The 20,951-nt window shown below is 43.7% G+C and overlaps 2 protein-coding genes across 4 annotated transcripts; both read right to left on the reverse strand.

Annotated features, from left to right (window-relative positions):
* Positions 1-454: 454 nt before the first annotated feature.
* LOC131695599 (ankyrin repeat domain-containing protein 24-like) lies at positions 455-12,083 on the reverse strand. 3 transcript variants are annotated; one of them, XM_058984129.1, is made up of 7 exons: positions 11,981-12,083; positions 11,126-11,916; positions 1,652-1,919; positions 1,505-1,578; positions 1,108-1,437; positions 826-1,028; positions 455-769 (listed from the first exon to the last, which is right to left on the reverse strand). In XM_058984129.1, the coding sequence occupies exons 1-7, from the start codon at positions 12,009-12,011 to the stop codon at positions 532-534; spliced, it is 1,935 nt and encodes a 644-aa protein (XP_058840112.1). In that variant the 5' UTR covers positions 12,012-12,083; the 3' UTR covers positions 455-531. The 3 variants fall into 3 exon arrangements, with proteins under 3 accessions (XP_058840112.1, XP_058840111.1, XP_058840113.1); XM_058984128.1 differs by having other exon boundaries at positions 455-772; XM_058984130.1 differs by having other exon boundaries at positions 681-769; positions 822-1,028.
* Positions 12,084-13,319: 1,236 nt separating this feature from the next.
* On the reverse strand, positions 13,320-19,662 carry LOC131695595 (uncharacterized). Its single transcript, XM_058984123.1, has 2 exons — positions 19,609-19,662; positions 13,320-19,550 (listed from the first exon to the last, which is right to left on the reverse strand). Exon 2 carries the CDS (start codon positions 19,452-19,454, stop codon positions 13,320-13,322), a length of 6,135 nt encoding a protein of 2,044 aa, XP_058840106.1. The 5' UTR covers positions 19,455-19,550; positions 19,609-19,662.
* Between the last annotated feature and the right edge of the window lie 1,289 nt (positions 19,663-20,951).

Genomic DNA, 20,951 nt, shown 5'->3' on the forward strand with positions numbered 1-20,951 from the left:
ATTACAAGGATCAGCTATAGAACTGAAGTTATTGCAATTAGCATGATTGGATTCCGATGGTGCAGTGCTGCCAGGGACAGTTTACCTTGACGTCGGAAAATTAATTTTTCATATATCTTCGTTATGGTGCAATATTTTTGAAAACTGATAAAACTTGTCAATTTAGACTGTCTGTGACTATGTTTTCCATGCAAATGAACTGTTGCAAATATTCTAGGAGCATTGTGTTGAGCATTGAAAGGTAAAAATTGAGCAACTTCTAGCACTGCAAGTGTAGCACCTATCTTTATGAAAAAAGGCTTTTCGTGTTTCTTGATCTCACCGTTATCAAGAAAAAATAGTTTTGAAACCCTATATGCACTAGAAAAAAGTTGGGCATGAAAGGGTTAAGTTAATCACGAGGAATAGGAACATTTCAAAGACTTGCATTTAATGATATCCACCCAATCCTCGCTTCAATACAATGTATTAAATAAATTAGTATAAAAATAAATTACCAAGACTAGGTGATCAAATTTTACAACAAATACCCTATAAAAGCAATTCCATATCCGATGGTTCTGGTTCACTATCAATTTGTTCTTCGTAAATTATTCGGCTGGTAATTTTTTCTTCACTGGCATCGTCTTCCGGTCGATGTTTCGACACTGGTACTTCATCTGGAAACAACTGACAAATCTGTCCCAGTATTTGTTCCTTGAGTTGACTCTGATTCGCTGTCGCTGCTTTGCGATCATCCACCATCGACAGGTCAGAATCACCGTTGCTCCTACTTAACACAATGTCAACCGTTAAAAAATCCAATTAACCAGCTTAAATACCTACATGATCTCCTTCATCGTTCGGTTTTCCTTCGTTAGTTCCTTCAGCTTTTCCAACATTTTCCATCGAACCGCTTTACACTTGCGGTTATTCTGCTCAATTTCACTAATAATTTTTTCCTCCTCGCAACATTGCCGTTGTTTCTCAGCAACAGTGTCGCACAGCATCTCGAATCCTTCAATCGTCCGCTGAGGCCTGCCGTCATCCTACACGTCAGAACAAGGTCTGTATTGAATTACTGTAGACCATTTACACCAAAAGAAAAGAATGTTTTAAATTGCCTACCTCATCTTCACCCCCCTCATCCCTCGTCAGGGCTTCACAACGTGCCTTGAACGATTCCTTAATAGATCCCAAATTATCCAGCAGCTTTGAACGAATCTGCAACAGTACATCGTCCTGTTGTTTCATTTTCTGTAGAATGTTGTAATCGTTACGCAATGTTTCCAGTTCTAGCTGTAGAGTTTCCACCAGTTTGATACGCTGCGCTTCCGGAGAATCTTTCTGTGAATCTGTGGGCAACTCGACTGCACCGGATGCTTTGAGGCTGGCGATTTGTGTATCCTTAGCGGCGATTTCACTACTCATTGTTGAAATTTGTTGTTGCAGTTTTTCCTATCGACGAAACAAAGTAAAATTGATATATGAGCTAATTACTGAAGTTTTTAGTCGTGTTTAGTACAATTGTTGATTTCCTTTCCTGATTACATCGGGTTAGCCGCTTATTTTCGTCCAACGCTGCGTCTAGAGCCGTTTCTGTAAAAAAAAAGGATAACTCGTGGCAGATAGGTACGTAAACTGACTTAAAGTGAAATCTTCCCATATTTACCTTTCTCGGCTAACTTCTGGGCTATCTCGAAACTGTCCGTTTCCTCTTTCTCGCGAGCATTGCTAACTTCGATCAGTTGCGTTTTCAGCTTCTCGAGCCGCGTGCTTTGAGAAGTGACCAATTTATTGCTGTTGTTCAGTTCGGTATATTTTTGAGCTAGCTCAGCTCGTAACTCGGCTATCAGTTTGTCCTGCTCCCGTATGCTTTCGTGCGAAACGGTCTCCCGAGAGGTAGAAATCGCACGCAGATTATCCACGTAAGCCTTGAGCTGAGGTAGGTAATGGTTGGTACGTAGTATTAGTAACGTTGGGTTGACGCAAGTAGGTAAAGGGTGTGCAGAATCAAATTGCATCACTTTCAAATCCCTGTAACTTTTTTTCAATTGGGTGTTTTAAAATAAAACTTTGGGTGTAATTAGTTCAATAGGTATTGTTTACATTGCGTAAGTTTCGCTAGTAATTGTGCAACCATTGAAAAAATTGAGTCGTAAGAACATCAGAGACGCAAATAAATGTTGCGCACGTATGTAAAAAATCCGAATCTCTTTCACATTACTTACCTTACCGTTCAGGCTAGAGCCTTGTTGTTTCTTGCTGTATGCAGAAGCAGTCTCCACTCCACTCGGTCTATTGCTGCTTGTCGCCAACCGCTCTGTCTTCGAAGGGTCCGCAAGTCCTCCTCTATCTTGTCTATCTGGTCTTCTTGTTCCTGTAGGGTCGTCCTCAATCTTCACCGGGTCGTCGTCCGACATTCTTACGACGTATCCAGTCCACCGCAAACTTCCTATTTTTGCGGTATACGCGATGGATGGTTCTTCCAGCAGCTGATGCAACTCATGGTTCATTCGCTGCGCCACGTTCCGTCTTACATCTGCACGCCACCATAGATGGTACGCAACACCTTTCGTTCGAATACTCCAAGGGCGCGCTGGTCCTCCACGAGCATAGTCCAGGTCTCGTGACCGTAGAGGACCACCGGTCTAATCAGCGTCTTGTAGATAATCAACTTCGTGCGGTGGAGAATTTTGTTCGACCGGAGCATCCTCCGGATTCCAGTAGAGTAGATACGATTTCCCGCAAAGATCCGTCTCTGAATTTCTCTGCGGGTATCATTGTCGGCGGTTACCAGTGAGCCCAAATACACGAATTCGTCGTCCATCTCGATTTCGTCACCGTCAATCCGAACTCGGGATGAGAGGTTCACATAGGCGTCTCTAGAACCTTTTCTTCTCATGTATTTTGTCTTCGAAACGTTTATGGCAAGTCCAATCCTGCTGGCTTCAGCTTTCAGTCTGATGTACGTTTCCGACATCGCCTCAAAGTTCCGTGCCATTATGTCAATGTCGTCGGCGAAGCCAAGAAGCTGGACGGACTTCCTGAAGATCGTGCCACTCGTGTCTATCCCCGTTCTCCTTATTACACCTTCTAACGCAACGTTGAACAGCAGGCACTATAGACCATCACCTTGATGTAACCCTCTTCGAGATTCAAAGGGACTCGAGAGGGTCCCTGATACTTGTATAGCGCACATCACCCGATCCATCGTCACTTTTGACTAATCGTGTTAGCTTATCCTGAAAAGGCGGCACTAAGTAGTGTGATCGCGCGGTAGTTGCAGCAATCCAATTTGTCACCCTTTTTGTAGATTGGGTAAACGACAACCTCCATCCACTCCTCCGGAAGAATCTCCTCCTCCCAAATTTTGGCGATTACCCAGTGCAGCGCTCTAGCCAGTGTTTCACCACCGTATTTGAATAGCTCGCTGCGTAGTTGATCTACGCCGGCAGCTTTGTAGTTTTTCAGCCGACCGATCTCCTCCTTGACTTCTTGTAAATCAGGGGCGGGCAGCCTATCGTCTTCTGCGCGTGCTTCAAGATCCGTTGCCATACCGCCTTCGTCCTCTGCTACTTCACCGTTGAGGTGCTCGTCATAGTACTGCTTCCACCTTTCAATCACCTCACACTCGTTCGTAAGAAGGTCTAAGTCCCTGCACGTAGCCTTTGAGCGAACTGTTCAGCTTCTCGTAGAACTTCCGTGTGTCGTTTACGCGGTACAGTTGTTCCATCGCTTCGCAAACTCGTTCCTCCTGTTGGCGCTTCTTTCTCCGGAGGACCGAGGTTTGCCTGTTCCGTGCTTGATTGTATCGCTCCACATTCTGTTTCGTTCCTTGCTGCAGCATTCTCGCCCGTGCTGCATTCTTCTCCTCTATTAACTGCTTACATTCGTCATCGAACCATTCGTTTCCTCGATTCGGAGTCGCTGTACCTAGTGCCGCTATAGCAGTACTTCCTATGGCGGGACGGATCTCCCTCCAGCCATCTTCAAGAGTAGCTGCGCCCAGCTGTTCTTCCGTGGGTAGTGCTGCTTCCAGCCGCTGTGCGTAGTCTTGGGCAAGTCGAGAGTTTTGAGCGCATGCATACTGCAACTAGGTAATGGTCCGAATCTATATTCGCACTGCGGTAGGTACGAACGTTGGTGATACCAGAGAAGAATCGCCCATCAATTAGAACGTGACCGATTTGGTTTTCGGTGCGTTGGACAGGTGATCTCCAGGTGACTTTGTGGATATCTTTGCAAGGGAAGAAGATACATAGGACTACCATGCCACGGCAGGCTGCGAAGTTCACGCACCGTTGGCCGATGTCATTCGATACGGTGTGTTTGGCCCGATTACCGGTCTAAACATTACCTCCCGTCCTACCTGAGCGTTCATATAACCGATGACGATTTTCACGTCCTGTTGCGAACAGCCGTCGTACACCTCCTCCAGCTTCGCATAGAACACTTCCTACTCGTCGTCGGATCTCTCATCGTGTAGGCAGTGTACGTTAATGATGCTGTAGTTGAAGAAACGGCCCTTGATCCTCAACTTACACATCCTTGCGTTGATCGGAGTCCATCCAATCAAGCGTTGACGCATCCTACCCAGCACTATAAATCAGGTTCCCAGGTGGTGTCACAGCTCTGATACCGCTCTGATACTGATATTCGCTTTCCGCTTCAGCTTGTCACCGGCCCTTGTAAGCTTCACGAGGCTAGGCGACAAACACTCACGAGTGAAGATTTGACGCTGCCCTTAAAATTTGAAGCCTCATCGTTCGTTCGCAGTTTGCTTATCCAGTAACCTACTGTGAAGCTTTTTTAGTCTTTTAGCTTGGAGCGTTATTCATGGTTAATTAGTGAACACAGTTTTGGCAACTTTTGCGCGAGTTGTTAATGCTTCTGCAGTACTTTATCAGAGCATCGATTTCAGAACGTGGTACAGAATCCGTATCGCCAGGGAGGTAAGCAGATGCGATCACAATAACTTGCTTGCCCCTAGCCATATCGGTGTTATTGCAACGACGTCTCGTTGAATGAATTCTGTAATTGGAGAAAATTTTATCGCTTCGTCTACCAAAACTGCAGCTCTTGGAGTTGACTGGTCTTTACAGTATACTAACTTGTGATGAATTTAAACCAAAGTTTTTGTGCTTTTTCCCCACGGCTCCTGTATAAGAGTGATACCTAGGCGCTCTCTGGTTAACCTCCGGGCAAGGACGCTTGTTGCACCTTTTAAGTGATGAAAGTTGGATGCTGTGAATGCTGCTTATAGTTCTGGTGTTTTTCGGCGGTCGATTTTTGGGACCAATACCTCCTGTCCTTTATTTTGCCAACGGCTAGTGGTAGGTTGTGTTTTGCTCGACATTGCAGAGGCCTTCTTCAGTCTAATATGTGCTTCAGCTGTTGCTGTTCGCGCACCCTCGCCTACAGGCTTCGATCCCCTTCTCCTTGAGAGTCAGTTCGTTAGCCGCATATGGCAGGGTGCTCGCAAGATAGGCTGCCACTGTAATAATATTCATCTGTCTTCATATCTGTGATGTACCTTTGCCTAACTAACACAAATATGCACTGTCGTAGTGTGTGCTAACAAATACATATTATGAGCTAGCATAGGACCGCGTCACTCCATCATCACATAGTTAGTTCACTCTGTACTACCACGCTGAATAAACGTACTTTCTGAAGCTCTTCCCAATACTTAAAACAGCCACCGATTCACTCGCTACCATTTCTGTAGGCTTACTATGAGCAGAAGTCCGTCATGAAGCGTTCGGTGTCGAGCAACCCATAGGAACTTTTTCTGTCCATGATTGTCTAGAACTTTGAAGTTCGGCGAAGACCGCGGCACCCTTCAACTGGCGCATTCTAGCCTTATTGAATACGTAGTTCAGCTGGTTGTGTCAGGAGGTTAACAGTTTCGCTGAAGCCTTGTCTACCATCAACAAAAGCTCTACCGTTTTGAGGCTTCTTATCACGACCGTCCAGCGTTCCGTGCAAAAATTATCGTTCGGATTCTGCACCAGGCGAAAAATGTTTCCATCCGACATGTTGATACTATCGAGAAAATAACCGATGTAAAGCGCCTGTTGAGGAATCTGCGGCGCTTCAACTGCTTTCAATGAACCGCTTTCGGAGGGCTTGATCGCAGTTGTGGCATCTTTCAGTCACTTAGCTGTACCTTTGTATGCACAGACGATTTCGAGAAACTTCCACTTCCAAAACATGGGTCTCGTATACATCTACTCCATGACGCTATCGATCAGCGCGCATCGGGAAGTATTTAGCTATTTATGGCTGAGGATATTCGAGGGGGTTGAGGTTGGGCGCTGCTAAATTTTTAATCTAGGATTCCGCCTGTTGATCTTTTTCGGTGGGGTTCCTTCCAGCACTCACTATTATTCGACAACTCGGTGTCCGTAGAACGCTGTCGATTGGCTGGTGTCTGAATAACACCTATGCCAACTATAGAGTTCCGCCTGCCACTTAGGTAACAGGTTACCCATTCTCCTCTTGTGTTATTCTCGGAGTCCTCCGACCCATCGATTGCTCCACTGGACTGATCTATGTTCTTCTTGGTCACTGTCCGATCGTCGTCTCTAGCTGGAGAGTTGAGAATCAACGAAGTTCAGGACACTTCATCCTCCAGCGAGCCACTATTCAGCAGCTTCCCTAGTTTGCTTTCTGCGCAATTCTTCTCCTCTTCCACCTCCATCACTACAGTCTCCACAAAACTAAATGCTCCGTTTGTGTTCTCACGAATAGCTTGGGAAAGAAGGTCAACCCTGTCAGAGCGCCACTTGACAAGGTAAGAGCAAAAATATTGTGGAGTGTGCTCCGGTACCCACCGGTTCCGCTTGCTATTTGTCATCACTTTGATTTCCAGTCATAGTTTTACGTAGGGCTGAGGTTCGACGTGTTGAGACCGAGGGATTGCCCTTCCTATAATCATTCTTAGGGTTAGACCGTTCCAACATCAAATTATGGTCTTGTCAATTTTGGTCTTGTCAAACTGCAAATGACTTGAAAACCCAAGATGATGCCAGAAAAGGTATAGGCACTCGTAAAGCGAGAGTTTTGGTTTTACGATTGGCAAGATCGACATTGCGTAAATACTACTTCATTTCCCAAAAAAAGCTATTATTAAAAATAAATTTAATTCAAACATAAAGTTTTGAATATAGAAACTAGTGCTATCAGTCCTTTTGAGGTACTCAAGGTGTTTGCCACCAATAATATTATTGTACACACATGCATACTAGATTGGCTCGCGGTTGTATGGGAAAACTTCAAAATGATTTAAACTAGCGGGCACAGCACTTTTTGAGTTGCTTTTGTGGTCCCAAATTCCTGTGCAAAATTTGGTAGCGGTTGGTTGCTTCCCGGGTTTGCGCATTGCGTTCAAAATTTGTATGGGATTTTATATGGGGAAATCAATTATTTTGCATTTGTGTTAATAAAGATCGCTATTTCACTCAATATGAAAAATCGGCTTTATAAAACTATAGTTCAAACCTTGGTTAACAACTTTGCCGAAAACCATAACTAGCTACGAGTTTTCAAAACTTATGGTAAAACGATTTTAAAACTTATGGTAAAATCCAAATGCAGAAATTGATTACTTTTTCTAACACTGCCGGTGCACCACCGACATCGACATTAAAAACTTAAATAAATGAGAATGTATTCATTGCAGAAACTTGGTACCTTTGAATGAAATATTCAGAATGAATTGCTAAATAACATAGATGTAGTCAGAAAATGAAAAGGAGAGGGGGGGGGGGGGGGTTGTGTACTCCCCAGTCCCTTTTTTGATTGCTTCGTGTAAGACAAAGAATCATTACGTCCTTGTAAATGTCAACGACTGAACTTTCGTAATATTTTGCATGAACCAAACTCAATTTCATAAAAAAAAACGCTTGTTTGAAGTAACTATCCTGGTTTCGTTCCTAGATTCTCAAACGAAAACTTCAATAGAAACAATTCCGAGGCTTCAAAGAATCTAAGTATATGCATTTTTTTTAAATTCTGACTGAACGGCTAAGAAATATGGTTTTAAAATATGTAAAGCTTATAAACCGTTGTACCATTTTAAATGAGATAACAGTAAAGCCCTTAAATAGTAGCACTCAAACACGTAAGAATAATTTTTAATTTGGCGGTATAAACCTGCGTTGAAGATGTGCTCCTTATGTTATACTAAACTATCTAAAAAGGAAACTGGGAAGTACACAAGCCACACCCCCTCTCCTTTGACTTTTCTAACTACGTCTATGTTTTTCAGCAATTCATTCTGAACATTTTATTCAAAGGTACCAAATCTCTGCAATTTAAAGTATCGGTGTCGTGGTGTACTGACAGTGTTGGAAGAAATAATGAATTTACGCATTTGGATTACCATAAGTTTTAAAATCGTTATAACTATTTTTTGAAAACTCGTAGCTAGTTACCGTCTTTGACAAAGTTGTTAACCAAGGTTTGTACTATAGTTTTATACAGCTGGTTTTTCATATTTAGTGAAATAGCGATCTTTATTATGTAAATGCAAAATAATTGATTTCTCCATATAAAATCCCATACAAACTTTGAACGCAATGCGCAAACCCGGGAAGCAACCGACCGCTCCCAAACTTTGCACAGGCATTTGGGACCACAAAAGGACCTCAAAAAGTGCTGTACTGAAAAATGTCATATTCGAGCCACTCTAATGCATACACCTTATGCAGATTATCTTGAATGTTTTGCGTCTGTCAAATCTGCGACTCTTCTTATTCTTATGCGGATACGCTCTTCTTCCCTTTGAGACAGACCCTCGGCTGAGACCCCCTCCCTACGCAATCGATTTCGTGGACACTGTGACGCACTGATTGTTTCGGATATTATGACGCATAAGAACTGCGTCGTAATGTCCCAATGTTGTATAACCTGTGATGTTATGACGCAATACCTATGCGTCATAACATCCAAAACAATGAGTGTGTCATATTATCCCGAATTTTATCACGCATTACCTCTATGTCATATTATCTCAATATCAGTGTGCATTATAGGATCCCGGACATTATAACGTAGGACTACTTTCGAACGTTGCGACACAAGAATGGCTTGGGATGTTATAACGCATTCTTGCTTGCAGATCTTATGATGCACACTCTTGTGCGTCATATTGTCCCGGACGTCATGACGCTCCATATTTTGGGACGTTATGACCTGAAACGTTATGACGCAGTACCTTTCCGTCATAACATCCGACGCTATGAGTGCGTCCCAGTGTCCATGATATCCATTGCGTCGTAAAATCCGAAAACGACGTGCGTCGTACAACCTGGCACATTATGACGCATCTCATTTCTGGATTCTGTGACGCACCCGTTATTTCATATGACCTGGAACCTTAAAATATCCGTAACTATGAGTACATCATATAATCCCGGACATTATGGAGCAATACCTCTGCTCCATAATATCGCAATACCAGCTTTCATCATAAGATCCCGGACATAATGACACAACACCTCTTCCGGACATTATTACCAGAACCCTACCCGTGCCAGCAAACTAGAACTTTCAGCTTGGGCAAGAGACCAACTATTAAATGACTGGTGTAACGTACCAGGTGCTCGAAAAGCTAAGCAAATCGTACATCCAGATACAACAAGCTGCCAAAAAACTAATGGATCTTAAACGAAAAGACCTGCGTATAATCACAGGTTTATTTATAGGGGATTGTCCTGTTATGTATCACCTGAAAAAATGGTAAAAGTCAAGATGACATTTGTCGATTCTGTAACAACGAGCTCGAAAGCTCGGAACATATTCTCTGCCATTGTGCCGAATTATTTCTGCAAAGAAAACGACACTCCAGAAGCCATCTTATCGTGTCCGTTTAGGACAGGTATAGCATACCTGCCCAAGTAATAATTGAAGTTTTATAGCATGCTAGAAGTGTAAGACTGGCTATAAAACTATCATAAAACCTCAATTGCTACTAGGGTGTCCTAAACGGATCCTCAGCTACATTGGATTCAACTCGCTTCCAACTAAATTGGATATGGGCAATTTGTAACATGTAGAGCAAACAGGGTCAGCCACAAAAGATAACCTGAAAGTGGTCGCAGTGGCAGTTTCCCCTAACAATAAAATACCCCGGGGGCACCAAGAACCATCATAAGGGGCCAATAGGGTCAAAGTTACTTTGATTGGTTATTAGTATTCTAGACCCGCTAATCCAAATAATTTTGTTTCCATTATGCATCATTTGGGCATCATGGTAACTCCGGAATCGGAAGTTCAATCCACTAAAATTCAATTGCAGTTTATTGGAGCATTGTACCGTCAACTTCAAAATAAGTTTGTGAAAATCGGTTTAGAGATGGCTCTGAAAACCTTGCGTAATTTTACACAACACATACAGATACTTTCCGATCTCGACGAGCAGAATCAAATGGTATATGAACCTCAGCCGAGAAATCGGTTTTTGGAGTGATTGCATAGCCTTTCTTTCTATAAGAAAGGCAAAAATAAATAAATCAATCAATAAATAAATAAATAAGTAAATAAATAAATAAATAAATGAATAAATAAATAAATAGATAGATAAACAAACAATTAAATAAATAAAAAAAAAACAAATAAAAAATGATTTTAAAAAAATAATAAAAAAAAATAAATCAAATTATTAAAATATCATTACATTGTGGTAAAATAGCGAAGAAATAAATGATATTCGTAGTATTTAGCATGCAACAGCGTAGGGTTATAAAATCAAATCCGGAAAATGACCAGATCTGCGTGTTGAGGATTATGAGTAAATCTTCAACTATAACATCCTAAACCACTACGCGTCAATCGAATGGCAAACGATCTGCTGTATCCAGTACAACGACGAGAAAGGTATCGTCTGGGAATCAAATGATCCAACTGGAAAGGGATAGGTATTTCGACCAGTTATTAGAAAATTTAGCCCGATTATATTACTAACGACGACGGCTTGAGCCTGATCATGCTCGACGCAGACAATTCTATAAAATTACTAAAATGTTCGAAAACTCATTTAAATTCTGATAATAAAATCCGATAAGTAGTCGAAGTCGAAAAATTATTATGAACCCGGTACTTTAAACGGAAATCACTTTTAAAAATAACATTCCATCACCTTATCAATCTCCGCTTCCCGTTCTTGCACCAGTGCTGTCTTCGCCCTCAGCTGACAGTCTAAGTCTAGTGCCCGCTCGATTTGAGTTCTACAGTCCTCCTCAAGGCAATTACATTTTTCTTCCAACTGCCTCATTTTCCCATTCAACTCCGTGAGCTCTGCTTCTCGGGTAAGAAGTAGTGTCTGCACCTGGTTAACATCGCCAGCGCCCCCGCATGGGGGACCCTCGGTGGTCACAATTTGATCAGGTTCAGCACAAAAATGAGCAATTGCCTGTTCCAGGGCTCCTTCAGCCGCTGGGATCACCGATTGGTCGCTTTGGATTCGGGAATCCTTTGTAAGTGCTTCCTTGGAGTTCGAATACTTCTGAATCTTTTCTCCTATATCAGCTTTAAATTTATCGAATCGTTTTTTGTCCTGTGCGATTTGCTTCTGAGAACTATCGTGGCTTTCGTCGTTTTTCCTCTTGGTTACATCCGTCGGTTTGAAGCTGCTGTGCACCGTTGCTGGCCGCTTAGAACGCAGATATTTAGGGAGTGTACCCGGCTTATGCAAACCCTGTTGGATTTTGTCATCCGGAATGCCTATCTTGGATGTACTGGATAATAAAGAGGAAGATTTTTTGATAACCGGACGTGACCAGCTGGTCGGTCTACTCTCGGTGATGTCCATGGTGCTTTGCCTGCTGGTTGTACGCGATATTTGCCGCGATACGCTAGTTGTTGGCGTAGCGGCCCTTCTCGGCAAACCCGAGTTGATTTTGGAGGTTATTTCTTTCGTCGTTTTGAACGCTGTCAAAGATCAAATTTTTCAGTACAGTTTGACGTGATTGGACAACGCCTTAATGATACGTACCCCTGGAAAGCTTCGAATTGATATCGCTCATTTTATGCTTTCTAATTTGAGCTATTGATTGTACAAAATTGGCAGGAACGCGAATTGAAAAACATAAGAAGGATTTGGATGCAAAAATATGATAATAGATGCTTGCTGCGATCACATCCTGTGCATAGATCTGTGCTTTGAAGTGTTCGGCTAAAATTTTCTGACTGTATCCTCGATTTACGATGTAGTCGAATTTGTAACTTTGATACCGAAAATGCGCCATGATTTCAATTCCAAGATCTAAAGGTCATCGCGTTAACGTCGATCCACAATGTACAGAATCGATTCCATTCAATACCACTTTTTAATACTCGATTAGCAGTGCAATGTTTTATCTTTTTAAGAAACATCTAAAGATAAAGGCATGCCGTACCGTGTCTGAATAGTGAAGACCGAGCTTCAAGCAAAACGAGCAGAACTATTTGAACTGTCAGTGGGGCCCATAATGTATGTGCCCGCTGAGATGTTGACTTATGCCAGTTCAATGGAAATGGGATAGGGGTGCCATATATGCCATGTTTTTACAATGCGTCGTCGAGATTTTATGTGACTCCGAAAATTTTTTTTGGTAGAGTGACCATATCAAGCGAGTAAAAACCAAAACAGTTCAAAGCGGACTACCTCCCTCCATCACCTTTTAATCGATAGTGCCTTCTCCCCCGATTTTCGGCAGCTAATAAGCTCTAGGGTCTGGCAGGCATAGCTCAGCCAAAAAGTCTGTTCGGATTTCCAGACAAAACCTTTCTCACAGCAGCTTTTGATTGTAGCAGCTTGAAACTGTAAATGTTTAATTTATTAGTGTGTGTTTATAAATATAATATAATTCTTGTATTACATTGTTTGGTTTTTCTTTAATCACCTCGTGCTAGCCCTAGCAACATAAATCGCAGCAGTGTGAATGGTAGCTAATCTGCACAGATCAATATATGTTTATGGCATCAATATATGTTTAGATTTAGTCTTAATAATTCATATTTTACCTTGATAATGTAACAAGTTCAGGTATTTGAATCGGCTGCTTTTAGTACCGATTCCACTTACTGTTCCTATAATTTCATTTTATTTTAGGTTAACTTGTAACATATTGTAGAATTTAATCTGTATACTCACATGAAAAGCAAATTAATATATTTCTGTGATAAACTAATCGAACTGTGATAATTTTCCTATATCTGTGATTTACTTCTGTGATATTTTAGTATATAAGTTTTAATTTAGAATAATATTTTACCGCACATTGACTGAGCTCGAAAGAACGTGATTTGCACTTTTGCCTCTTCCTATATAAAATGACACATTAGGTAGACCGTCACTGAGCTGCCTCTAGTGCGATGACAGAATTGTGCATTCCGCCAGACCCAGTGGGTTTGCCCACCATGGTTGAACTCAACAATTCCCCGACCTGTAATCCTGGTTCGGAACCAGCCACCGGATCAGTGTTACCCTCATTTATCTCCAATACCGCTAGGTTGGCGGTTGCACGTCTAAATAGCCCGCCGTTGGTCCTTACCATGGCCTGCCGTACTCTTCCATCGCTAGACACGATTAATTCTTCGACGATCCCGCGTATCCATACCTTGCGACGTTCACCTTCCACAACGTAGACTAGATCTCCCTTTTGCAAAGCCTTGGATTCTCCAAACCATTTGTTTCTTTGGTTGATACTCGGAATATACTCCTTTATCCAGCGCCGCCACATGTTATCTGCCAGTTGTTGAGAACGTTTGTAGGAGTCCCGAAGTGCCTGACCCACATTCGTCGGCGTTATAACATCCTGTGGTTCGTTAGGTGCTACTCCTCGTAGAAACATATTTGGGGATAGAGCTGCTACAGACGATTCCTGTGGGGCGAACGTAAGAGGACGGCTGTTTATCATATCTTCTGCCTCGGAAAGTGAAGTCAATAAAATTTCGTCGTTGAGTCTGCGGCCGTCGTTCAATACACTCATCACCTCTTTAACCGTTCGTACCATACGCTCCCACACGCCTCCCATGTGTGGCGTGGCGGGCGGATTGAAGTGCCACTTAGTTCTGGCATTTGTGAACTCTTCTGCGCACTCGTCCTTGATTTCCTGAAACTGTTGTAGCATCTCTTTACTAGCCGATCGTAGATTCGTTCCATTATCTGAGAAATACTCCGCTGCTGGTCCTCGGCGACATATAAAGCGTCGGATGGCCATGACACAAGACTGACCAGTAAGGTTGTGAGCTACCTCGAGATGAATGGCTCGCACTACAAGGCATGTGAAGACCACGACCCACCGTTTTTCTGTGCGTCGTCCTACGGTTACATCCACCGGGCCCAGATAATCAACGCCTACATAGGTGAAAGGCCGTTGAAATGGAGTTAATCGTTGTACTGGAAGTGCCGCCATTCTTGGCGTGTGTGGACGGTTCTTATGAATTTTACACCAAACACATTGCTTTTCAACCTTAGCGATCAAGGAACTTATCTTTGGTATCAAGAATCTTTGCTTGAGTTCGTTCTTCACCGTCTCTCTGAAAGCATGACCGAACCTTTCATGAAAATACTGGACTAACTTTTCTGTAACTCCGTTGGCCTTCGGCAGTATAATCGGGAAACGCAGGTCAAATGGTAGAAACTCCGCATTTGCACTACGGCCTTCCAACCGTAGGACTCCGGAATCATCAAGAAGAAGCGTCATTCCGCGTAGTACACTCGAGTTCTCCAGAGTAATCCATTGACTACGATCTGATTCCTGATTTCTGCGAATTGTTTTTATTTCGTCTCCGAACGCCTCGCTCTGTGCCATTTTGAACAGCACCTCTTCGGCTTTTTTGAATTCTGCTTGGCGTATTGGAACTCTCACTGCAGACAAGTTCGTCACAATTCGTTTTGCCTGAACTTCTGTCGGCTTTAGGCTCTCGATGGGCTGTCCACGGCCTTTACGTCTACAATTAGAAACGAATCTAAACAGACAGGTCACTGTTCGCACAAGTATGTTCCATTTAGAGACTCTGCTGACATCCATGAACTGCTCGGTCAATACTATGTGATGAAACAAAAACGTGGCTCTCATCTCCGTTAACGTATTTGCTGGCGGTAGAACTTGTTGTGGCCATGAATCTGGCGATTTATGAATGAAATCGTGTCCATTGAACCATGGACTTCCTGATTCCAGCGAGGGTTTGCGCCCCCATTTCGTTAAACAATCAGCGGTGTTTAATTTCGACGGTAACCATCTCCAGTCCGCAAGACACGACAAGCTCAGAATCTCCCCAATCCTAAAACCGACGAACTGTTTATATTTACGTTGGTCGGATCGAATCCACGACAACACAGTTTGCGAGTCGCTCCAAATGAATACTCGATTAATCTCGAGTGAATGGTTTAACTGGAGTGTCTTCACCATCCGTGCTGCTAGCACTGCGGCCTGCAGTTCCAGTCGCGGAATCGTTAACTGTTTTAGCGGAGCAATTTTGGATCGGGCCATAACTAAGGAGCATTTTACTTCTTCGTTGACGACGATCCGTAGATAACCAGCGCAACCGTAAGCATTCTCCCCAGCGTCGCAAAATACGTGTAATTGAATTTGCCCGTAGTCGTCTGAGTGAACATTCCCAAAATAAGACCTGGGAACTCGTACTCGTTCTATTTCAGGTAGCATTTCCGTCCACTGTCGCCATTTAGTATATGACTCATCGTCGATTAGCTCGTCCCACTCGCATCCGGTCCTCCAAAGGTCTTGAATTAACATCTTGCCCAAAACTGTAAAGGGTGCTAAGAGGCCCAAAGGGTCAAACAGCGACATGACCGCACTGAGAACCTGCCTTTTAGTTGGTCGCTCTTCCTGGTGCATCATATCCGTCTGAAACGGGACCGAAAAGGACAAAACATCCTGGACTGTATCCCAGATTAAACCCAAAACTCGTTCTTGATCGGTGGTTTTATCTTGACTAAAATGTACCAGCTTATCGACATTGGATTCTCCGAGCTTGCTCAGAACATCTGTTGAATTCGATGCCCAATTCCGGATTTCAAAGCCGGCTTTCGAGTGAATGTAACGGACTTCCTTAGCTCGTCGCACCGCTTCATCTTCGGTGTCGAGACTATCGTAATAGTCGTCGACATAATGTCGATCAATAATCGCTCTTGCCGCATCCGGAAACTGTATTGCATATTCCTCGGCATTGCGATTTTTAATGAATTGTGCCGAGCATGGAGAGCTAGTGGACCCGAAGGTAGCTACGTCCATCACGTACACATCGGGGGACTTCTCGGGGTCGAATCGGAAGAGGAATCTTTGTGCCGATTTGTCTGCTTCACGTATACGCAGTTGGTGGTACATTTCGCGTACGTCACCACCAAATGCGATGGCCCTTTCCCGGAATTTGCAAATTACAGAAGGGAGTGAGGTTAATAGATCGGGGCCTTTAAGCAAGCGGGAGTTCAAAGATACTCCGTCGACAGTCGCCGCTGCGTCCCAAACTAGGCGGATTTTGCCCGGTTTCTTGGGATTAAGAACTACATTTAATGGTAAATACCATACCCTATTCGCATCTGCATTACCAAGCTCTATTTTCGATGCTTTATGGCAGTACCCCTTCTGCTGATACTCCACGATCTGCTGGAACACATTCCGTTGTAGCTCCGGATTTTTGGCAAGTCGACGTTCTAGCGCCTTCAATCGTTTCATTGCCATCGGGTAGCTATCGGGAAATGTTGTATAATCCTCTTTCCAGATCAGACCGGTTTCGAAGCGATCCCCTATTCTGATTGTCGTTTTCTCCAAAACCTCTCGTGCTCGCTGATCCTCGTTAGATTCCAGTAGGGGAACAACAGGCGTACAGGACTCCTCCAAGCGGTATTGTGTACCTAGCATCTCGTGTAGTTCCTCGTTACTCACAGGTTGGATTGAATGGTGGCTGACGAAAACGCGGGGCGATATTTTTTGTCGGGTTACTCCATACACTGTCCATCCAAGGGTTGAGCGCACTGCGATCGGTTCACCAGGGCCTCCAACTCTAGATTCTAACGGCGCAAACAAATGCAGATTGTCCAATCCGATTAGCACCCTCGGCGTATCTTTATTGTAGTCGATCACTGGCAAACCGCGCAAATGCTTGAAACGTTTCGCCATTTCCTTAAAGTTGATACTTTGCTGCGGTAATACCAGATCTGTAACGGTACGCGCCTCTGCTAGCTGATGCCTAATGTCGCTTCCCCTTGACGAGATCGATAGATTTACTCTCCTGGACTGATCTTCATGACGTTTCATGTTGGCCGTCCACACGACGACTAGTGGTTCCGGTATTCCTTCTGCGTTGAGTCTATCAGTTATAGTGCTTTCTACCAACGTTGTGGATGCGCCTTCGTCTAGAAAGGCGATGGAATCAACCGAGTTTTCCCCGTAATAAAGGGTTATCGGAATCATCCGGAATAGAATGGAAGCTTGACATTCGTGAGTATTCAATTCAACGCGTGCGACCTGAATGACTTCTTCGGCACGATGAAGTAGCGGGTGATGACCACCTCTACAGTTGTTTACATTACATTTGACGTTGAACGTGCACCGTGCGTTGCCATGGTCGTTAAGACAAACTGGACAGAGTTTGTGTTTCTCCACAACCTTAGCCCGATCTCGCAGGCCCAACTTAACGAAGTCGTCACAAAATCGCAACTTGTGGTCGGTTCTTTTGCATACGACACACGACTTCTTGCTTTTTTGCTGTGCCGGGTGCAGCATCCCTCCAGACTGTCCGCCATGCGTTGTATGAGCGTGCAGATATTCATTTCTTTTTGGTTTACTGCTTCTCATTGGCTCTCTTAACGTATGTTGTTCAGTTCCGGTAAACTCAGTTACTTCCGAAACTTCGGAAACGATTTCGTTTGTAAAGTCCGTGAATATTCTGAGCGGAGTTCCACACCTGCCTCGCTTGAATCGTACCCAGTCAAGTTTGTACGAAGGAGGCAACTTGCTAACCAACTCCTGTACAAGCATAGGGTTACTCAAGTGATCTCGCAATCCGGCTGCTTCGAGGTGGTCGCATAATTGCTTGACGGTGATCCCGAAATAAAGAAATGTCTCTAACTTGTCCAGTCTAGGGGCTTGAGCGTTCCGAACTTTCGCTACCAGAGTTTTGAGTAGCTTTTCGGGATTTCCGAATAATTTGCGCAGGTCCTCTACGACCTCTGGCACGGACTCGGGTAATAAAAGGCGGCTTTGGACGGCTTCTTTCGCAAAACCCTGTAGACTATCCTGAAGTCTCTTCAGGTTATCAGTATTTGTGTAACCGCAAGCTGCTGTCGTGTATTCAAAGCAGCTTATAAAAAGCGGCCACACCTCTGGCTCACCTTTGAAGATTGGCAAATGCCTCGAAGCAGCTTGTCGTGCAGCTAACTGCGCTTGAGTTGGACCACGGGTTGGTGACGGATTACTCTGTAACAACCCCGACCTGTTTTGCCTTCGACGGTTTAATATATTACGAATGGTTGCTTCTTCCTCCTCCGTCCAGTCTGCATCGTACAACGGATCTATTTCCTCTCCCTCGAAATCCGTCTCCACGTGAGGATTCTGCTCATGTGCAAAAGATACAGATCCTTTCAATGGGCGTTGGAGAATAACCTGTTCTAATAATCGATTGTTTGCGCTGCTCGATCCTGTTTTGCTTTGTATTGTGTTGCCTTTTGTGGCAACCGAACGTGCACCGATGACATTTCCGACTAGACTGTCTCGCTTTAGCTTTTCCGCCTTATCCTCATCTTCGATGGCCTCTCTGTCGCCCGATGAAGATGTAGTAACTCTCTCTTGCTGCTTCGGATACGCACCTCGAGGATCCTGCCGGTTGGATTTCATCCACTGCTGGACTTTATCAGCCGCACCTTCCGGACTTTCCTCGTCTACTTCATCATCCGTACCCTCGAATTGACGGGATAGCTCTAGTTTCATGTGCCGGAATTGGGTCCGGAGTGCCTGCTGCCGTTCTAAAAATTCCCGTTCGTCGGACAGACGTTTCTCCAATAGTTGCCTCTCCTTAAGCAACATATCTTGTTGTTGCGCCCGCTTTCGCTGCAGAAAGGAACGCTCTATCTCTAAGCGCCTCTCATAAAATAATTTTTGCTCCTCCAATTCCTTCTCTTTAGCTTCCTGCTCTAGATACAATTGTTGGAGCGAAGATTCAACATTAGACCCTTGTGCGCTTCCTTTGCTGATATCGGACCCGGCGTCGCTCTTTGTACCTGTTTTTCTAGGCGGCCCCTTCTTCACGGGTGCCTTCCTACCAGGTTTTGGTACCTGTAGTTGAATGCTACACTTCGAGCAACTCCAGCTTTCATTTTTGACCGCTTCCGTCACACCGGCACACCGGTAATGAGCCCACAGGTCACAAACGTCGCATTGGACCATGTCGTCCACCCCGTCAACATCCTCGCAGAACGAACAGTTCTGGTTGTTTCCTTCCGCTGGAGCTGTGCTTTCGGCCATTTTGAGGTTAGATCCGCGATCAAACAATTTTCAAGTTTGTTCGGATTTCCAGACAAAACCTTTCTCACAGCAGCTTTTGATTGTAGCAGCTTGAAACTGTAAATGTTTAATTTATTAGTGTGTGTTTATAAATATAATATAATTCTTGTATTACATTGTTTGGTTTTTCTTTAATCACCTCGTGCTAGCCCTAGCAACATAAATCGCAGCAGTGTGAATGGTGGCTAATCTGCACAGATCAATATATGTTTATGGCATCAATATATGTTTAGATTTAGTCTTAATAATTCATATTTTACCTTGATAATGTAACAAGTTCAGGTATTTGAATCGGCTGCTTTTAGTACCGATTCCACTTACTGTTCCTATAATTTCATTTTATTTTAGGTTAACTTGTAACATATTGTAGAATTTAATCTGTATACTCACATGAAAAGCAAATTAATATATTTCTGTGATAAACTAATCGAACTGTGATAATTTTCCTATATCTGTGATTTACTTCTGTGATATTTTAGTATATAAGTTTTAATTTAGAATAATATTTTACCGCACATTGACTGAGCTCGAAAGAACGTGATTTGCACTTTTGCCTCTTCCTATATAAAATGACACATTAGGTAGACCGTCACTGAGCTGCCTCTAGTGCGATGACAGAATTGTGCATTCCGCCAGACCCAGTGGGTTTGCCCACCATGGTTGAACTCAACAAAGTCTCTCATGAGAATCACCAAACTCTTTTTTCGGATTTACACACACGCAGTTCTTGCTTGATAGCCATCGGCGAAGGCTACATGACGGCGCCGGTGGTTGAGTGGTAAATGTGACCCCCACTCATTCCAGTTTGCCTGGGTTCAATTCCAGCCGAGGTCGTCGAGATTTTTCTGAGGTGAAAAAATCTGTGGTCACGTCTTCCTTCGGAAGGGAAGTTAAGCCCGTTGGTCCCCGGTCCATGAGTTGATGGATCAATATCTCGTCCAGATAGTGGAGTCACCTCTCTGGCATCGGTAAAGAAGAAGTAGAATCCAACTTTCTATACTTACTAACAAATATCCTCCTCCCGTGATACTTGTGGAGTGCGCAGTAGTATATACGGCCTCTAGCAAAAGCAAGTATCGGACTAACAATTCCTTCCCTTTCCTTCCGCGATCTACGTTTGGGCCTTGCCGGTGCCGGTATTGATCAATAAACACTTTAGTATTACCAGGAGTTGCACATTGAAAGATTTTTCGCTACTTCCAAGCAGAATTATCTACTGATTCCCTGTGCAACTTCAGCTAGTCCAGATCGATAACGGAGTAGCAGCCAGGGGTGGTCGCATAAGCTCAAGCTCAAGCGATAGCCATCAGCGAAGGCTATATGATGTTGAGAAAATTGCCAACCATGAAGAATTCAGCAGATGAAACGTAATATTTTGAAATCATCTGTGCAGGACCGGCGGGGAGTTATCAGCACTAAACACATGTCATTGAAGTAAAGCAGAAACATAAACGGTCG

This window comes from Topomyia yanbarensis, unplaced genomic scaffold (assembly GCF_030247195.1).
Source record: "Topomyia yanbarensis strain Yona2022 unplaced genomic scaffold, ASM3024719v1 HiC_scaffold_47, whole genome shotgun sequence".
Lineage (NCBI taxonomy): Eukaryota > Metazoa > Arthropoda > Insecta > Diptera > Culicidae > Topomyia > Topomyia yanbarensis.

What these genes read in the sequence shown, in the direction of transcription:
- LOC131695599 (XM_058984128.1), bottom strand. Translation starts at nt 12,011, where the DNA reads ATGAGCGATATCAATTCGAAGCTTTCCAGGG. An exon ending in GGGAAGCGGAGATTGATAAG is followed by an intron (nt 1,920 to 11,125) that starts GTGATGGAATGT and finishes TACCTACCTCAG; the next exon opens with CTCAAGGCTTACGTGGATAA. An exon ending in AGGAAAGGAAATCAACAATT is followed by an intron (nt 1,438 to 1,504) that starts GTACTAAACACG and finishes TTTCGTCGATAG; the next exon opens with GAAAAACTGCAACAACAAAT.
- LOC131695595 (XM_058984123.1), bottom strand. Translation starts at nt 19,454, where the DNA reads ATGGCCGAAAGCACAGCTCCAGCGGAAGGAAACAACCAGAACTGTTCG.